The sequence below is a fragment of the Astatotilapia calliptera genome, chromosome 11 (genome assembly GCF_900246225.1).
Source record: "Astatotilapia calliptera chromosome 11, fAstCal1.2, whole genome shotgun sequence".
Classification (NCBI taxonomy): domain Eukaryota; kingdom Metazoa; phylum Chordata; class Actinopteri; order Cichliformes; family Cichlidae; genus Astatotilapia; species Astatotilapia calliptera.
The window spans coordinates 22,188,450-22,208,611 of NC_039312.1; the positions used below are offsets into that span (position 1 = coordinate 22,188,450).

At 42.1% G+C, this 20,162-nt stretch overlaps 1 protein-coding gene across 1 annotated transcript in view; it reads left to right on the plus strand.

Moving 5' to 3' along the window:
• Positions 1 to 1,075: 1,075 nt before the first annotated feature.
• The window catches only part of ephb6 (eph receptor B6), a 41,215-nt gene continuing 22,128 nt past the window's right edge, over positions 1,076 to 20,162 (plus strand). The window contains exons 1-3 of the mRNA XM_026183944.1: positions 1,076 to 1,165; positions 11,982 to 12,046; positions 18,149 to 18,421. Coding sequence (XP_026039729.1) covers positions 1,108 to 1,165; positions 11,982 to 12,046; positions 18,149 to 18,421 — 396 coding nt within the window. The 5' untranslated portion in view covers positions 1,076 to 1,107. The remainder of the gene's footprint in view (positions 1,166 to 11,981; positions 12,047 to 18,148; positions 18,422 to 20,162) is intronic.

Here is a 20,162-nt window from a genome sequence, read left to right on the forward strand (position 1 = left end):
AAAATTTTCTGACGATGGACAAGATAAGCTTCAGTCTGATTGGTCGCTTTAGCTATACAATATAATCTTCCATTTCCTGTTTGGCTTTACCTTGTGTACCTCAGCCCATCGAAGAAGCACACAGCCTTTGGTAAGGGGCCCCCCAGCTGGCTGGGAATGGTGCCATCTAACTGTGTCAAACCCACACAGCACATCTCCCTGCAAGAGTCCACAGCAGTTACTCACAGCAGTGAACTGGAGCATGAAAGCCCATCAACAAGCTGCAGTACTGCAGGCTGGCCAGCTAGTGGCGTGCACAGACCAGAAGGGCTGCTCAGATGTGTGTGTGTGTGCCTGAGTGTGAGTCTGCATACTGTCTGGATGAGCTGTCCTATGAGGCGAGGAGTGTGTCTGAGAGAGTAGGGTGGTGGTTGTGGTGGAGGGGTGTTAGAGCATGAAGCCACATGAAGGATGGCGAGCGTCCCAAAAAACATGTCTAAATGATATTCATTTTCCATAAAGGCTGAGCTGAGTGAGATCAAGAAAAACAGCAAAAAAATAAAAAGTTGGTCACTCTCACATGCCACAGCTTGAAAAAATGCGGGTTAGCACAGTGTCCAGACATGAGAGGGATGCCACAGCCTGCCAGCCAGCGTTGCAATGGACGCCGTTAGTCGTGTCTAGACAGCTGTTTTAAAGACCAGAAAAACTTGTTTATTAATTCTCTCCCTTCGCTCTCTGTCACTCTCTTGTTGGCTCTCCTCTCTGTCTTTGTTTCTCCCATATAAGAAAATAAACCCTCTCTCCCACTTTCCTCCTCTCACTCGTTCTCTCCTCCTGTCTCTGTGACAACGGTGTTTTGTTTACTTCCTCACTTGGCAGCGTACTTATTGTATCTGCTGCTCTGTAAATATTTTTCTGCTTCCCTCATCCATTCATCCATCCACCCCCCATCCTCTCTCTCTCTTTTTCTTAGATAAAGGGAGCAAACAGACTCCACCCCCCCCCCCCCCCCCCCCCCCCCACCCCCCACCTCTTGCTCTGTCACACACACTCACTCTATCTCCCTCTTTCTCTTTCATACTCTCTCCCTCCCTCTCTCCCTGTCAGTGTCATTCTGTAGTGGAGATGTGGAGTGTCTTTCTGTCTCTCTGTCTGTTTTTCCAGCCTAACTCAGCTGAGGAAGGTAAGAACCAAACTTTTGATTGCATTTATTCACGTCAAACCTGTGACTGCACGCGCGTGTATGTGTGTATGTGTGTGTGTGTGTGGTCATAAAGCTTGATGCCGTGTTTGTACAGCGCTCTCATCACGTTCCTGAAACAAGTCCACAAGTGAAGGATGGGCACTTAGTATGCAACTGTTATAGCTCTCTAAGAACAAGCTTCTGTGGGAATTAATGGGACTTTGACAATGTGTGAAACTGTGGCACATTAGTCTGCCACGCTACGAGTCAAGCCACCCTGGATTATGAGTCCTCCACCTGCACCTTGGGACCCCCGGAATAATTACCAGCTTTACCCCTGCTTAGACAGCCCTTAGTTTTCTGGGCTCTGTGTTGTGTCTCAAAGCAACAGTGCACGTGAATATGCATGCAGATGCTTGTGTGCACCACTGTAGAAGCACATCAGATAGTAGTTTGTTGGCACGGAAGGGCCAGGTGCGTGCCAGGACCTATCAAGATCCGGCAACAAAAGGATATGGAAATAAGGCAGAAGACAAATGAATATTAAGCCGCATAACCCCTTCTCTTTGCTATGCACTTGGTGACCTACCACCCCCCTCCCGTGTCACACATGATCTCATGGATGTGACAGCCGCAGGCCCCCTCTTCTTCTTATCATTGCCCCCCCCCTTTTTATTTCTTCTGCACTGGTGTCCTTAAAGCGTGTCTCCTGTTTCTCCTGTTTCTCCAGTTCTCTCCTGGTAACTTTTAATGCTTTGCTTACATAAATGGAAAGAATGTATGCCTTAAAAAGTGCAAGACTGAGTGACTGTTTGTGTGTGTGAGAGAGAGAGAAAGAGAAAGAGAGCGAGTGACAGACAGTCTGAAAAGATGGATAATTAAGTGAGACTCCATCTATGAAGTGTTCTGTCAGATCAGAGTGGGCTGACTTGAGAAACCTGCAAAAACATGATGACTCAAACTGGCTTTGTGTGTGTGTATATATATATATATATATATATAGCCAAACACACACACACACACATATATGTATATATAAATATAAGTGTATATACATACATGTGTATATATACATATATGTGTGTGTGTGTGTGTGTGTGCGTCTCCATATGTGTTTGGCTATAGGTGCATACATGCCTTTAGATTTGGCCTATACATAGCTCCCGCTCCTACACCCTGTCCCCAGCACTAGAGAGGGTGTCAGCAGTCAGCACGCAATTACTTTCAAAGGATATGTCTCTATGTTGCAAAGAGCTGCACCTGTTCGTGCTCATCTTCTTCTTTGGCTTTAGTTTACTGCGAGGTGTGTGTCAGTAATAGTCTGTTACAGTGGTAACTTATATGTCAGCCTCACGCCGTGGATTCGAGCCGCGCTTGTAACAGATGGCTTGGACTAAGATGAGACAGAATGACTGCGAGGAGAGAGGCCGGGCAGTGTAACGAGCCCATACTGACTCTGTGTAATTGAAACAGAGCTCGACATAATACAGTATTAACCCAGTAGCATGGGCGTCCCTATAAATCCACATGAAGTGAAACATCCAGTTACATCGTGAATGGACGGTTTGGCATCTGCCTCAGCTTTCGTCGCAGCAAATGACGTCTGGACCGGCTGGATATAGCTGCACGTTAACTATTTTTAAAGTCGTTCTTTCTATTGTGAAATGTGAGCCATCTGCTTTTCAAGTACACTATATCTGCATCAAAAATCCGAATTATTGTCTATTTTTATGTCACAAGATATGAGGAAGTGTCATTTTTTTCAATAGTTTCCTCTAGGTTAAAAAAAACCTAAATCTTTGCCGCTTCTCATGAAGACAAATCACAAGTGAGCGACAACTGATTTGCATCTCTCAAATGCAGCCATGCGTAAGTGTTGCTCCATTCGCCCACATGCATTGTTGATGTGGAGCCTCTGAACCTTACGAATCTGTGTTGAGGATTGCGTGTTCACTTTGGATTAACACCTCACACCCAAGGAAGGGCCTGAACGGGAGACACACCTGATGCCCCTCCGGCCCTTTCTGTCATAGACGAGCGGAGTTGCAGCGATGCTCACTGAACTATGCAGTTCCAGGAATTAACCTTGCACTGTTAGTTAAACTTGTTTCATGCCTTGAAAAGGTAATCTCTTCTGAATATCACCAGATGGCAACAGGCTGCTCAAAAAATGTATCGATTTTTTATTTTAACGACAACATTGATTAATGAATTCATGCATTTCTCTCAACGTAAAATAAAACGTTTCTTCTATAATTCTACTTAATTACATTTCTGAAAAAAATGCAATATATTTTAACTCCCTACACTTAATTCCATTCAATTCCATTTTATTTCTATAGCTCCAAATCTAATACGTATTGTAAGGTAAAGAGGTAGAGGAAGATATTACAGAGAAAACACCAGCAATCAGACTACGCCCTATGAGCAAGCACTTCCCAACACTGAGAAGGAAAAACTCAGAAACCGAAGTAGGCTCAGGGAGGGGCAGCCATAACCTGCCATCGGTTGGGAGTGAGGATGGGCGGAGCCTATCCCAACCATCATAGGGTGAGTGGACGGGTTGTCAGTCTATTGCAGGGCTTCACATAAAGATTTTACAAAAAAAACCCTTATGATGTTATAAAATATCTCCCTAAATTTTTGCATAACTTTTTACAAAAAAAGCAGCCAGCTGTTACCACTTTACCAAATAGCACCATTTAAATATCACATCTGAAACATTTCAATGTCAAAAAACTAATTTGTACAGAAAGACTTTGTTTCATCGCCCTTCAAATGTGCTGTGAATCTACCACTAACCTACACCAGCACTATAAAAGTATAAAAACCTACTGTCTCCCTGTTGGTTACGTTTTGAGTTAGCTATCCTTCTCCTTCTTCTTTTTCTTTCTTCGGCTGCTCCCTTTAGGGGTTGGCACAGTGCATCATCTCCTTTCATCTCACCCTATCCCTAGCATCCTCCTCTGTCACACCAACCCTCTGCATGTCCTCTTTCACTACAGCCATCGTCCTTTTCCTTCTGTCTTTGTCCAGTATATCCACTATCTTTCCTCTGCACATGTCCGAACCATCGCAGGCTTGCCTCTCTGACTTCATCTTCTCATCCCTCTCTACCTTCAGCCAACAGTAGCGCAGTTTCCACCGGCAGCCACTGTTTTGATGTCTTTATGCTATTCTGCTTTCTTACCTCTCTTTACTTTGTTGGGTTCTTTTGCTTTTACCTGTTTAACTTTGGAAGTTGTTGTCACCTTTGTTTGACTTTGACTTTTGCCTCGTTCCTGTGACTGTCATTATTCTCTGCACCTATTTCTGATTTCCACTTCCCTTATTACACTGTGAAGCATTGTCATAGCATCTGTCAATCTTGCCTGGCTCCCTATGATGGCCTTTTGGATATTGGTTTGTTTTCATTTTGGACTTTTATTTTTTGGGAGTTGGACTGCCAGCTAAATAAAGGTCCATTTTTGTCATTTGGTGTCTGCCTGGGTCCTGCATTTTGGTCCTGCTTTCAAATACTGTGACAGCTACATCATTACAATGCTGCTTACAGACTGATGCATCAGTATTATGGATGTAATGATGTAAGAGGCCATTTTTCTGCAAGTAAGATCCTTTTAGCTAGCCACTCTATACATACTGCTTTACTGCTGCTTTAAATTAAATAAAGGACATGAATCCTTCTTGAAACACCAGACTGCATAAATTTAAAGCCATGTTGACATTCTCACTCTAAGGTCATCTGGGCCATCGTTCCTGCTGTCTCTGGTTTTAACTGGGTATTAATTAGGCAGAGTGCCCTCCCTATCCCAGGCGTAATAAGCCACTCTTTCAGGACATGATCAACTAGAGAAAGTGTGATAAGAAAATAAATGGCATGCTTGTCACAGTGGGAGTGCTGCAGAACGGATGCCGCTAAAAGCCCTCAGCAGCTTCTTGCGCCCGTCCTTCCATCCTGCATGTGCACGGGGCTGCAGTAACCAAGAAATCACATGCTGGTGGGAAGTGGAGGACTCAACTCAACCCATCATTGACACTACAACACTTAACTGTGACCCAGCTTTATTTTTAGTTCCAGCATGCTGAGAGCTTTGTAATGACATTAGGCCACTTTTATTAAAATGAATGACACATCTGCCATTTGTGATATAAGAGGTTCAGCCAAGACTCTCCGCTTTGAGCCAGGCAATGTCGTGGCAGATAGCGTCACAGATAATACGCCTGTGTGGACAGGCAACGAGTTAGAGCCAAAAAAAATAAAAAAATACTAAAAGATGAACACGTGGCATGGGCTGCTGTAACACTGGAATGCAGTTTTTAGTTTTGAATTTCACATTAAAGCAGTTGCCTGGCAGTTTGGGTGCTGGCACCAACCGAACGGACAGAGAGCTGAGTTAGGCTGTTGAAGGCTTCACTAATGAGAAATGACACAGTGGGTTTGAATTAAACTGATCTCTTGCATTCCTTCATCTGGCAGCGGTGAGGGTTGAGGGTTGAGGGTGGAGAAGATGATGTTTGCGGCTTCTGTTTTTGGTGGTAACTGGATATCTATTAATGGAGGAGTCAAGCCTGTTTAGAAGAAACTTTTACGCTTTTGTTTTTGTACACATTACTCCACTCGAGTGAATTATTATCCTTTTAACAACCAACATGCCACTAGCAAAACATTTAGCGTTTGGGTGAGGGGTAGGGTTTAGGTTGGGTTAATGTCCCCCACTTTTTATAGTACTTTTACTTATTTGGATTAAGTGAAAACTATTTAAAATTGAAGCTGTTATGCCAAAATAATTATATGAAACTTTATTTGAAAGGTGACATTTGCCTATTTAACAAAGCTCAACTCTAACTATACCCCTAGCATTCGTCACTTTTGACCTGGTGGATGAGTAAAAACTTGTATCACGATTGTTTTTGTCTTTCCAAAACGTTGAAATTCTCAGACAAAAATGAACAAGTGAAATATCTCTGATCTGCTCCTGACTTTAAAATCAAGTCCTTTGATCAAAGAAGAGGAGAAAGTTACACCTGAGTTATACCTCGGTAGTGGAGTTGGCAACATGTTTAATCGTGTGCTGGTTGAGGATGACGTTTAGTCATATTTCTGCATGTCAAATACTTTTTGCAATTATGACATATCTATGGCACAGATCCATCCATTCATTTCCTTCTGCTTACCTAATTCAGGGCTGCTGGAGCCTTTCCCTGCTGTTACAGGGTGAGATGCAGGGTGGCATGGCGGTGTGGTGGTTAGCACTGTCAGCTCACAGCAACAAGGTTCTGGGTTTGAATCAAGATTGGAGGCTTGCTGGGTGGAGTTTGCACATTCTCCCCAGCTTCTTCCACAACACAAAGAGCTGCATGGGGTTACCATGGGCAACCTCAGGTGTGAATGTGAACGTAGATTAAACACAAAAAATATAAAATTATTAGATACAGACATAAAGAAAGAGTAAATACTTTTAACTTAGTAGGTTATACCTTTATCTGCTCTTGTCACAATACTGAGGTTATAAAATTGATGCCACCCTCATGTCTGCACTGCAGACATTAAATCAGAACCTGCAGATGCTTGCCTTAGTGCCACACAGACACACAGGAAACTGCTACCCTGGCCTTGAAATACAACATGCCAGACCCACAGTATATCAATCCTGAAAGATCTAGCCAAAAATAAAGGCTAGATCATAACAAATCCTTTGTTATGAGGTTTTGAGAACTGGCACGCAGATTTTACCCACCTTCCACCTTCATTGCTAAGCTAAGCTAAGTGGCAGTTTGTGTCTCCTATTTAACACCAGACATAAGAGTCAGTCTCCACATTTAAATTTAGTTCACTTACAATTTATTTAGTCATATATTCCTTACCACCTTCAGATTTGGAGGCCTTTGTCGGACCATTTCTGTGACTTTCTGAAACTGACAATACAATATTCTCACCCACTTCACACTGTGATTGGCCAGCTATGAAGAAGTGTGAAAGTAAGCTGGGTTTGAACTTCTTTCCCAAGCTTACTTTTTTCATTTGTTACAGCTCTTTGTGGCACTTTCAGTGTGAAGAACAAAGTGAAACACTATGAATCTCTTCCAGGAATGTTGAGAGACCCATTAACGTCACCATCTTGGTTTTTGGAGCTAGAACTGACTATATTTAGAGTGCTAAGTTATCAAGTACCGCTAGCTAGCTAGCTTAGCAATGTGCATCCATAGACTGTATGGATACCTTAAAGATACCTGATTAGTGCGAGCTAAATAAATAAAACATTAGGATTTCACTCATCAAAACTGGAGCACAGTTAATTGTTCTAAAAACATGTAAAAGGCCCAAACAGCACAAACACAACAAAAGTCCAATTTAGTTAGCTGAGGTGACACATTGGCTGCATAACTGCTAGAAAATAAAAGCAAATACATTTTAAACTGGAAAATTTGAAAAAAAAAAAAAAAAGTCCATCCAGCTGTTGTGTTTTGCACCAGCCTGTAACATGTTTATTTGGACATTTTAACATGGCGTCTGTGAGGATTCAGTCACGTTTGGAGTCAGCCATTTGAGCTGCACTTTTTGGCACTTTGTGCTGGCTTCATTTTTTCAACTGCAGTGGTTGCTGCTTGCCACCATCCCACTAATGCCTGTTATTTCAATCTGCCTGCGAGCTTGCCTGAACAACTAAAACAGGTTTTTATTGCAACAAGATTGACAGAAAGCAAATAACTGTTTCTCTCAAGAAGTCAAACTATAATTTTAAAATCTTCATGTCTGCCAGTTTTACTTTAGCAAACATGCTGTAATCAAGACAGAGAGTCAGTTGTTTTGATGTGTCCTCCTACCTGTGCCTGTTGCTGCCTGCACGTAGGGATTGATCATCTAACCTGGTTGTTTGTGCTCTTTGGTGCAGCTGCGCTTTCATTCAGTTTTTTTGAGATAACTCCCTTTGACATGTGCATGCTTATTTCTGGAGACATGTTAATCCCCTTCCTTCCTTTCGTCCAACCTCCTCCTGCTCGCTTTCTGACTTGGCGTATCACTCTCTCACTGTGGTTGTTTGTAATGAGGGTTTGGTAAGGGCCTTGTCCTTGACTGACTGTCTGTGGGAGGGAGCATCTGGAGTGTATCAAGAAAGGGTGGAGATGGGTGGATGAGTGGACAAAAGACAAAACACAAGCTGACCGCTGCTCAAAACGCTTGCAGGCACTGTGGGAATTTTTTTGTGTGTGTGTGTGCATGAGTGTGTTTCTGTAACGTGTTGTTACCTGTGAGCTCGCTGACTATGTCTTCTCTGCTGGTGCATTCACTTTGGTGTTAAGGCATAATTTACACTCGGATCCCTCTAGTAGGCATTAATATTTACAGCAAATTTCTTTTCAGAGTGAGTCAGGAGGGGCTCCACTGCCTTGCAAAATTTGGCGTTAAAGTAGCATACATCTGCTGTCGAAGAGGCGTGACATGAACAACGGCACTACACTTAGCACTGGAGAGTGTCGGTGTATGCATGGCTGCACAGAGAGGAAAAGTGTTGGACTCAGAGAAATGGATGGAGAGAGCAGAGAGGGTCACTCAGCTGAAGTGAGCACTCCAGTGGCGGAGGGGACATTCATGAACTAATGCAGGTCACCTCTATAACAAGGCAGAAGAGCATTTACACCCACACCGTGGACAGAAAGAGAGGGGGAAAGAGCAAAAGAAACACATTCATATGCGCAAACACAATCCCGCCAGCCTCTCCTTCCATAATGATGCTTTGTCTACTATATTGTCTCCCCCTTTTCTCTCTCTGAGTATCAAACCACTTTCCACACAAACAGCAGAGCTGCCATCAGTAACGGAGAAGAGTGTTTCTCTTTATCTGACAGACCCTACTGTCACATTTTGGAGGAATAATATCCACATGCAAAGAGGAGGAGGATACAAGGGACAAGGGACAAAATGGAGGTAGAGTTATCAAGCAGAGCGAGTAAAAAAAATCAGAGTGGAACAGGAGGACGTAAGAGGCCAGCGTGCATTAACGCAGCACTCAGGCTCAGATTGCAGACTCAGCACTTCGTCAAACTGTCAGGGACAAACTTCGAGCATCTCAGCCATCGGATGGACCAATAACGGAGATGCTGTAGTGCTCTGCGCACATGGAGTGGGCTGTCTGAGAGTTAAATAAAGGGGCTTTTACTGCCAAGTGGACCTGCCAGTAAATGTCCCTCTCTTTTGTTCATGGTTGTCTCACGCACACACAAACAGACGCGCACCAGAGCCACGGTGCCCAAGCTCCAACTAATCTTTGAAAGGTGTGCATAACACACCACTTCAATGCTAATCTTAGGATGTCATGGTGAATTATTCAACATGCTAATGTCACGCAACGAGACATGCATGAAGCACTTTGAACGCTCCTCCATGTAATCTTCATGTACAGGTTTATCCCGGGAAGAAAGAGCGGAGGCGATGTAAGGACCTCTGTCCCCAAGGCCCAGCGACAAGAAACTAAATAGTAGAGGCATAAATATTAATGTCAAAAATAGTTTGCTCCGTGTTATTTATGCATGACTGTGCCCTGAAGCAGAAGGTTAATTGAATTTGGAATGACACTTTTGCAGCATTTGTGTCTGTTGCTTATCTGATATAAATCAAATGGTGCTTAATGAGGTCACATATAACATGTTAGTCAATCTGACAAACTGAAGATTATTTTTCACAGGGCCAAGAAACTAATCAATAATGAGTTTGCATGCCATCACGCACAGCTGGAATTGTACACCGTTTCCAGCTAGAGTCAAACAAAGCATGAAAGGTGTCTCACTGGTGGATACTGTCAAAATTCAGAGGTTTAAGCATCCCTGGCTTGGTGAGTTTAGCTTTCTTCCTTTAGCTGATTTTATCCCAATTGCCTCCAAAATTCCACTAGCCAAGCTTCCCAGACGTGCGCGGCACTAAAAACTGTTTATTCTGATGCCTGTGGCTGCATATAATCCTTAGCTGTCACAGTCTATTTGTATTCTCTTCTTGATACAATTCATATCACTCCAAATCCTGGAGCACTTCCATGGAAAAATGTGTGAATTTACTAAGAGTGACATAAAGACCAGCCAGTGGGTGAAAACGGATAGACAGGCTGAGGGGTTTGGAAAGGGGGGAAAAAGAGAGGAGGGAAAGGAAGGCTTGAAGCACAGATTTGCGGGGTGTCCATCTGTGACTATAATCCGAAAAAATCTGTTTACAGAGCAGTCAGAGAACAGTAGGGGTGGGGTCGATTCATGTCATGAGCCACAAATAATATAGTTTTCTTATTATTTGTTTTATTTATTGGGGCATGCGGCAGGATTGAGTGTGCTCACGGTGCCACTGGGTACTTCTGTGTTTGACTGGCAGAAGGAGAGAGACACAATGTATCTATTGGTGTTTTGGTGGACCGGGGAACCTTTTCAAATGCCCGTGTGCGAGTGCTGATTATGTAGATAATATTTTTCCGCCACCCTTTGTCTGGTTGTCAGCGAGAGAGGCAGGAAAAAAGAGAGGCCCCTTTTCTCTGGTGAATTATTGTGTGACACGCAATGGAAGCAAAAACATAAAAATTGTATAACGACAATGAGAAGAATTATTTATTTGTAAACAGAGGCGAATGCCGCCGGCCTCCCACAAAGTCTCGTGTGTATACGTGTCTACAGCCCTTTAGTTGATTAGCGTTGTGCTTGATGCAATCAGGCACTGAGCGTTTTCCTCCATTACCTCCATCTGTGCAAGCATCCAAATCTGAAGTCTGATGTTTTTGGTACCTCTGCGTACACGACAAACTTTGGCCCGCGTTCAGTCGGTGGCTCTTGAACAGCACCGAGCGCAGACTGTGCCAGACTGAAGGAGCGGCAGCCACCACGGTTTTGGAATGCTAATGGAAAATTCAAGGGCTTCAGTTTTTGTGTGGGAAGCTGCCATGTGTCAGCACGCAACACTCAGCATTAAAGTCACTTTGCATGTGTGTGTCTGTGTGTGTAATTTCTTTGCCAGCTTGCTTTTTGAAGCACTTAAAGCAAATTATGGGAAAACACACTCCAGCATAAAACTCATATGCTATTCTTGTGCTTTCGCTCTTGATCAGGGTTAATGAGCAAAACCTGCAACAAAAGAGGAACACAGAACATATTAACCCCCCCGAAACATGACGAAGGTTCCCTTTGGGACAAGCTATGAAAAGCATCAGCACGGCAAGTTTCAACAAATCGTGACAGTAACTGTTATGGCCTTTTAAAGTTGGGAAATTTGACCTTTAATCACAGTGCCCCATCAGGTCAATCAGTTTAATTTTTCAAACACCAGAATAGTGTGCCAGAGTGCATCATCACTTTATAGCAGTCATTAAATTTGACAGATGCACACAGCTTGAGCTCTCCTGGATTTTATTGGATGTGGTGGGAGAAAAATCAAAGAAAATGGGACTAATGGTTCCAACAACTTGTGGTATTTTACAAAAGGAAAAAAAAGGATTAATTATACAACCGCCTTCAAAAGGGATACTCTGCAAAGTGCTTTTCTGCTTCAGTTTCACTGGAGCAAATCCGTGTTTTATATGTTTTTATGGCCTCACAGCCTCACACACTATTTGGTTTTCAGTCCTTCAGAGAATATCTCATGATTACAAATTCTGTTTAACAGTCACTTAGCTTTTATAGCACCGACTCCGTTTCTCAGTTAAATTCTTGAGCTGAAATCAAAGTTTAAACTGAAAGCTCGCGCACACGTCTGCCTGTTTTCTTTGCGTTAAAATGAAAGCATACGCAACTGTTTCCTGTCTGTTTTTTCTAACCTTATCTTTGTCTCTGCTTCTTCGTCCCACAGTGATGCTGCTGGACACAACAGAGTCTACCTCAGAGCTGGGCTGGATCACCTATCCAGATACGGGGGTAAGCAGGGAGCTGAGTGTCAATGCGTTTTCCAGCTGTTGCAGCATTAAAGCCATCTGTAGAATGTGTTATACACGTGTCGCACATGCTGATGTTTGAAGTGTCGGGTTATAATCGCATTGTTAGTCGGGCCTTGTGCTGTAATGCTAATGAGGGCTTAAAACAGGATGCTATGAAATAATACATTTAGTTTTATAACGTTTTTCATCATTCTGTCAGGCAGCTGGTGGTAAAGTTTAGACATTAAATCGATAATGGTGATAAATGGTACAGGACTGCAACTGATATTCGTTTTAATACTGATCGATTTGCTGTTTACACTCTGGATTTATTGCTCGGCACATGCGGGTTAGAAAATAATGGAAAGCCAAGGATGTTCATTGAACAACAAGAAAATCTTGATTGATTTTCAAAATTCATTAGATGCCAGTCACTAAACTCAGATAAAAGTCTTTTGGGTGAGGTTGAACAGATTGAAGATATTGGAAATGTCAGATCTGTAGACATGTCGTGGTTTTGTTTTGTCTGTGTTGTGTTTTGGTTTGTTACGCTGGCTGGTTTTGTGGTTCTTCCAGTTTCTCTGGTCTGTCATCACATATTAATGTTACCTTTCATGTTTCAGTGTTAGCCACTTATCGTTCATTTCTTTCTTTTGTGCCTCGAAGGTGAGTTTTCTCCAGAGTCTTGCTCTAGTTTTACTTCCTGTTCCGTTCATGCCTTTGGGCTTTTATTCCCCAACCTCATCATGCATCCACCGTGGATTGTTTCCACCTGTGTCCTTCTATCACCTGTGCCTTGTTATTCAGTATATTAGGTTTGAGCTACTGTACATTCAGTTAATAAAACACTTTAAGACCAGAACAACAAACATATGCAGACGACTGCCTTCATGAATGATCAGTTTGTTTGGTTATCAACATCTGTTGATGAATGTAATCCACTCCCCACCATCTTTTCACTTTCACACATAAAAATCAAGCATGGATGGGGCTTTCTGGGACTTTTTGAATAGTGGAGAGATTAGAGTGACTGAGATGTGCAGCAGGCCTCCACAACAGCACTTGGAGTTTACAGAAGTCGCAGATCAAAGATTATTAAGAATTAGGTTATAAATGCTTTATGTTTAGTTATGGCTTGAGGTAAGGATTATTATCTTCCTGAATGGCTGGCATATGTCACTGGTAATACCTCAAGTGCGCTGAACACAGTCTTAGACGGGGCAGGAACTCACCTTTCCTTTAAGATAACCTTGAAGGTCTAAATGCTCCCCCAATTCTTTTTATCTGTTGTTCTACTCCACTGTGTGTGTGTGTGTGTGTGTGTGTGTGTGTGTGTGTGTGTGTGTGTGTGTGTGTGTGTGTGTGTGTGTGTGTGTGTGTGTGTGTGTCGTCATTCATAATTAAACTTCTCAGATTGAGCCGTAGATCTCCCATCTCCCTTTTGAGTTGATTTGTATTCAAGGTTGTTGCTTTGCCTTGAGCTGTGTAAATATATGTGTGTGTGTGCGTATGGAGGTTTGGGGGAGGAAGGAGGAGGTCACTTGCGTGACTGTGCGAGGGTCAACTCCTGGGGGCCAATCCGATTGTTAAATTCATTCATTTCTTTGTGATTGCATCTCAGTTCTAATACGGCTCGTAGTTACACCCTTCCTACTGAAACACTACAATGATGCATCTATTAGACTCCATTTGAAATGGACATCACCTGTTCAACCACAACAGGCTGAATGCTAAACATTTATTTGTTACTTTTGGCAAAAACAAACAAACAAACAAAACAAAACTGAGTTGACTCTTGTGACCAGCTATTGTCAGGATGGAGTCTAATAGCTACTAACCAACATCTGGCAGGAATACATTACCACCCTCGCCTGGCCTCCAGTGTCAGAGCATAATTGTACATGATGTTTGAATAATTAGGGCCTCATGTGTGTTAGGAACTTGTGAACCATGATGGCAGCTGCTAATAGGAGAGCATCCAATTGTGTTTGAATGTGCGTGTGTGTGTGTGCATGAGCAAGTCAAGCATTTGCATGAGTTTTTTTTCCCTTTATAGTCCCTGGATGAGAAGTGCTTCTGAGATGGAGATATGGTTATTTGACCCGGGGCATCAAGCTGAGAGAAGTAGAAAGACAGACCAAGAAAGGGGGATAGAGCGAGAGAGGTTGTGTGTGTGTCTTTGTGTGTGTGTGTGTTTTCTTTTTTAACCCCTTCCACACACCCCATCTCTACTTTTGCTTTAGGGTCTGTGGATATTCTTTAATGTGTTTTCTCTCTTCCTGCGCTTTCTTTCTTCCTTTCTTTCTTTCTTTCTTTCTTTCTTTCTTTCTTTCTTCCTTTCTTTCTTTCTTTCTTTCTTTCCCATTTTTACAATGTACTGACAAGCATCTTCATCTCTGCCTGTTTTTCCTCCCTATTTTAATTTTTTCTCCCTTTGCCCTTCACAGCCACAGAGCCACTGGGTCTTTGCCTCATTTTTTTTCTTTTTATCCCCCAAGTCAGTCTCCACTCTGGCCCTTATTTTTCTTCAGTGTCAAACCAGCAGAGACTTCTAGTCTCACTGCAGACTTTCCTTTTTATTTTTTTCCACCCTCCTGTTATTTTCACTCCCCGCTCTTCGTTTTTGTGTATAAATATGCGCATGTGCCTTTCTCTGCTTGCGTGTATCTGTGTCTGTGTGTCCACGGTTGTGTCCGAGGCCCTGCCCCTCCCTGTCCTCTGTCACTGCAGAGGTTGCGTGGCTCTCTGGCATTTCGGTTCAAATTAAATCACAAAGATGAGTCGTCCCTATAACGATTCATCCGCCCCCTACTCCCCAATCTGGCCCGTTTTTTTTCCTCCTCTTTTTCTTTCTTCCTTTATAAGAGAGGAAGAAAACAAGATGTGGAAAAATAGGGAAGGGGGCAGGAGACAAAGGGGGAGTGAGGTGGGGGTGTAGGGTCAGAAAACAAATGAAAGCTGTGTTTTTTTCACAAAGGTACAGAAGCGAGCTGCACGCGATGCCACACACGAACAACGGCGGCTTCTCTTTCCACCTAAAAGTCCCTGCCTGGCCACATACTCAGCATAGCTTTTACCGCACCCACCGCCGCGTGTCACAAAAAATGCTCATACACTCTTTCTGTTTGCTATTTTTCCCACATTTCTCCCTCTACCATCCGCATCCCTGCATCCCACCATGAGCTCGGTGTGATCCAACTCTTTCGTCCGTTTTCCCTCATACACTGGTCTGACAGAGTGAACCAAAGCCTGAGAGAGAGAAAACTGCCCTTTCACTCCATTAGACTGACAGCGACTCCGGCTCTTTCTATCTCCTCACTGATCTTATCATTATTTCAGCTGGACCAAATATGAATGCATTCTCTCATGGTGCGATGCTCAGTAGATTTCTGTTCACACTGGCTGTCAGAGCCACACAGAGAAAGAGACATGAGCATGCAGAGATACACTAACATGCACAAACAGTGATTCACACACTCTAAATACACCCTGATAGGGTGTCAGGACCTTTTGTCCTCTTGCCATTGTCATAGGGAGAATAATGATGATGAGGCCTAATACATAATTCCTCTGTGTTACAACAGAAAAGACCCTGCTTGTCACTCAGGGCTACACAGGCTTAAAGCAGATCCTTTTCATCCTTCAACGCAACGCACTGTATAATTGGTGAAACTAAACCCTGCGGCTACATTAACATTTTGTCTCATCTTACAAAGTCTCATCCAGAGCCTTGTCTCCGGGCTGCTCCATTTTCTCCATGTGCGACTCTCTTTTACTCACATCCATTTGCGCATCTACCGTGGATTCATCTTCCCGAAAAATGCAACAAAATCTGCTGATTTTATTGCACAACAGCTGCCCTAAGTCAGGCACACAAGTGTCTGCCACCTGTCACATGTGAACAATGGCGCACATGCAAATGCCAAAACTAGTGCAAGAGAAAAAAAACAAGCACATGTCACTGTATAATACGCATTAATTGTTATTATAATACAGCATTATACTACTGTAACATATTAAAATTGCAAAGTGCCAGCATCGCCCGTGAACTTCTTTCTTTCTTTCCTTTAGATATGTCAAGGCATGAAAAAAAAGTTTATCTCTTTCAGATGTGTCTCTGATAATTCGGCCTCCACCTCGGAGCAACAGCTGCAAATAGAATTTATTTTTCATCTGAGCGTCGAAGAAATTCTAGCATCAATATGTCTTTTCACAGGCGTCCTTGTTGCTCTGTATTTCGTACTTTGTACTAAGGAAATGGTCCACTGACATTATCTTCTGTTGATTAACAAATATAATCAGTGCAGACTTTTTGAAACCATACATTGATTATCCTTTTTTTTAACATGAAGGATGACGGTCATCGCTTCAGTCCAATATCTCAACAAAGTTTGGGTGAATGAAAGTACAGAAATCCATACTCCCCAAAACTTCACAGCTGAAATGATTGGTTAATGCTGCAGTCACACCAGGGAAAACAGTGGCTGAAGACCAGAAGTACAACAACTGTGACGATAAAATTATGACCTTAATACATTTGGTTGCTTTGAAGATGGGGACCAGGTCATCTTCAGAGTGACTTTGGTGTGTCAAGAAGGTGATTAAAAAAGGTCTGCTATCAGTTTGCAACAGAATGGAGTCAAGTTGGCAGTTACATGCAGTTTGTTTGTGATATGACATCGATGAACTGTGACTTGTATTGTGTACATACACAAGTCGAATCAGAACCTCACAGATCTGAAACAGAAATTTAGAAATTCCTCCACAAACAGAGACGCAGATGCTGCAAAACTGCAAAATCACACTTTGCACACTTGCTTTGATATAGGAATATAACCAGAATACAACTGGTGCAGTCTAACCCGGACTGAATGCAACATGTTGGGAATCTGTCTGCGTTTATAAATTAGGTCAGAATTACTTCCAAACCTTCGCCGATCTGAGAGTGAATGTAATCAGTCCAAGTCCTGACCATGAGTGTTTGGAGACAGGTTCATTACATGCATTAATTATTATCACATTTGATAAACCTTACTATAATGATCATATATAATGAGCATATATATATGTCTGCATCTATCCTCAATAGGTGGACCAATCTGATCTTCACATACAATCCCAGTTCTTGTATATATTATGTTTATTTCAGCAACTTTAAGCATGTTTAGTTTTCACTCATGAGGACAAGACTATAACATTTAAATTTGTTGCAAGAATCCGTAATGCAATTTTCATCAATAATAACTATGTAGATCCCTTGTTGTCAGGTCACAATCAGGTTCTGCAACATTTAAAACCATGTATACAGCACAATTTCCAAAAATACTTCAGTGTAGAGACATTAAAAATGCAAAAAAAACAAACAAAAAAACATTAAAAAGACGGTGCAGTTGAATATGTCAGTTAATGATAGCTTTTCTGTGTAATGTCATCATGCTACCATGCTAGAATAAGTACCAAATAATAGCTAGCTAGTATGCCAATGTAAGCATTTAGGTAAAAGTGCTGCTGTGCATCAGTCTTGTTAAATGTCACTTTTAAGCACCACAAACAGGCAAAAATCATCAAAACACTAAAGTCTCAAAGGCTTCACCACAGTGAGAGCTGAACCGTCCCTGTTAACACAGTTTTGTCTTCACCACCTGAAACATGTTGCTCTAAATGAAAGGCTGGAGCTGTTTAATTAAATTACTGTTCTTTTAATCATTGATTAAGTAATTAGAGAGCCTACTCTGCAGCACTATAGAGACGACCTAGATCAGTGAGGACAGGGAACAAAAGCTTTTCCTGTGATATTACAGCAAAAACAAAAAACAAAAAAACAACTGCTCTATCAGACTTATCTCAAGTAGCCTCCATAGAGAACACCCAATGAAGGACAAGGCTGATGTCAGCAACAGCAGCAATATGTTCAATATTTACCTTGTAAAATGTAAACCGCCTTCTAAGTCATGAGTAAGATTCATGGCTGTGGAAAAGTCATAAACATACCGGCGTTTTAACAGTTTATACAGGCCTATTCTGGAGCCCTGTGCTTATAGTTTTATTTCTGTTTTGCTGAGGTCAGTTTACACAAGCTCATAATATTGTTTCTGTCTTCCAGTGGGATGAGGTCAGCGTCCTGGATGACCGAGGGAAGCTCATACGAACCTTTGAAGTCTGCAATGTCAACCAAAATCCCCGTCAGCAGGACAACTGGTTGGCTACTCCTTTCCTGTACCGCCACTCGGCTCCACGGGTGTTCGTCACGTTGCGTTTTTCTGTGCGAGACTGCGCGAGCCTGCGTTCACCGTCGCCCGCCTGCAGGGAGACACTCACTCTATACTACAAGCAGGCCGACTCCCAGAGGGAGCTGGAGAGGACTTGGGTAGCTGAGGTAAGGTGACACACTGGATGAGCTGCGATGATGCATTTGATTCTAAAGATGATGTATTATACTGTTGTTAATTTTCTGTCAAATAGTTTTACAGTGGTGGCTACTCATATTAAACATGGGCAGCTTCAATCATATGGGAGCCAAAAGCTCAGCTTCAGGCTGCTCTGAGTGTTTAGCTTCAGGAAGTTTTTACTAGAAGTTGGCAGATCGAGCCAAATGTCCCTGGATTGATACTCGCGTGAAAGCATCGGTACTTCGTTTCTTTCCCATGAGTTCAGTATGTAGCACACTGTGTGTTGTGTTAAATAAATTATTTATTTATACATGCACTATGAAAAAAGTATGAACATTTTTTTTGTGTTGACTGTCACATTTATTTATAGCCTATAGCACATTTAAACAACAGAAATTCACCCGAGGCGCTTTAGAGATGGGCACATTTTCATCTCAGGTCTTCAAAAAAACTGAGTTTCAAAATACATGAAAACCTCAAAGGTGCATTTTCTTGTGTTAACTCTTTGAAAATCACAGTGGTCTTTAAAATATTCAGAATTTGCAAATTGATGATGTTTCATTTCATAAATCATGAGACACTCCTCTCCCCTAAATATCCTGCGTTTATAGCTTAAAAGTGTCCTTACTGGTATTTGTTTTGGCAGTGCTGGTCTTAGTTTAATTGTGAGGGATAGCCAATCAGAAGAAAGTTGGCTTAAAAGGAGAAGCGCTAAAAACTGATTGTTTCAGACAGAGGATGGACTGATAGGCTGCACTAAGATCCAGGATATGATAAATATAATTATTTTGAAATGTGAACAATGCAAAGCTACATTATCAGAGTTCAAGAATAATAATCTGGAGTTGGAAAAGGGCCCTTAAAGTGTTTGTGGTTAGCACCAGAACCTAGCAAAAGAAAAGTTCTAAAAGAAAAGCTAATCTGATGGCTAAATTCAAAGCATGTGCACCACATGGGCTAAAATGTCCTTAGCAGCACATGTTTGACTTCTAGCTAGCTGGTAGGACTGCATGTCATGTCACGGCTGTCTCCTGCTGTGTTTCCTGTCTGTCTCTACTGCACGGGGCTCAAAAATGGCAAAAAGATGACGAAAGGTTTCTCCTCTGATGGGCATGTTTTGAAATTTTGTTGCCTAAGCTTGTGCCACTCGTGCATTAGCCTAAATTCAGGTCACAGGGCTTAACATCCTCACAAGCCCAACAATTAATTTGGCAGCAAACACTCACCCAGTTCTGGCAGTATTTCTAGAAACACTCTTCTAACATCTGGATATAAACAAACTCATCTGATCTTGGAAAAAAAAAGAAACTAGCAGCAACTCAAGTGATGGACTCTAACCTAGACATTTTTAATAAAACTAAGCTTCGATTGAAAATAATCCACCTGTAAGTAATGTTAAAAAAAAGCCAAATTGTAGTGTTAAATAAATTACATATGTAGTATTAAACAGACTAAATATGGCAACTGTAACAACAGTGAGAATTTATTGAGGCTTTTGTGTTTTATGACTGGTAATTAAAGATTTCAGGTTGGAGTTTGATGGTCACATGAAAAAGAAAGTTTTCATGTGACTCTGTGTAGTCCTGTAGAAACAGTGCACCCAGAAGACGTAAGAGTTGCAGCAAGGCTGCAAGTCAAATGTATTTGATTAATTGCTCAACAACAAGTGCGAGCAGCTCAATAAAAACAGATGTTTTGGCAGTTTACTGCTCTAGAGCATTCAGGTGT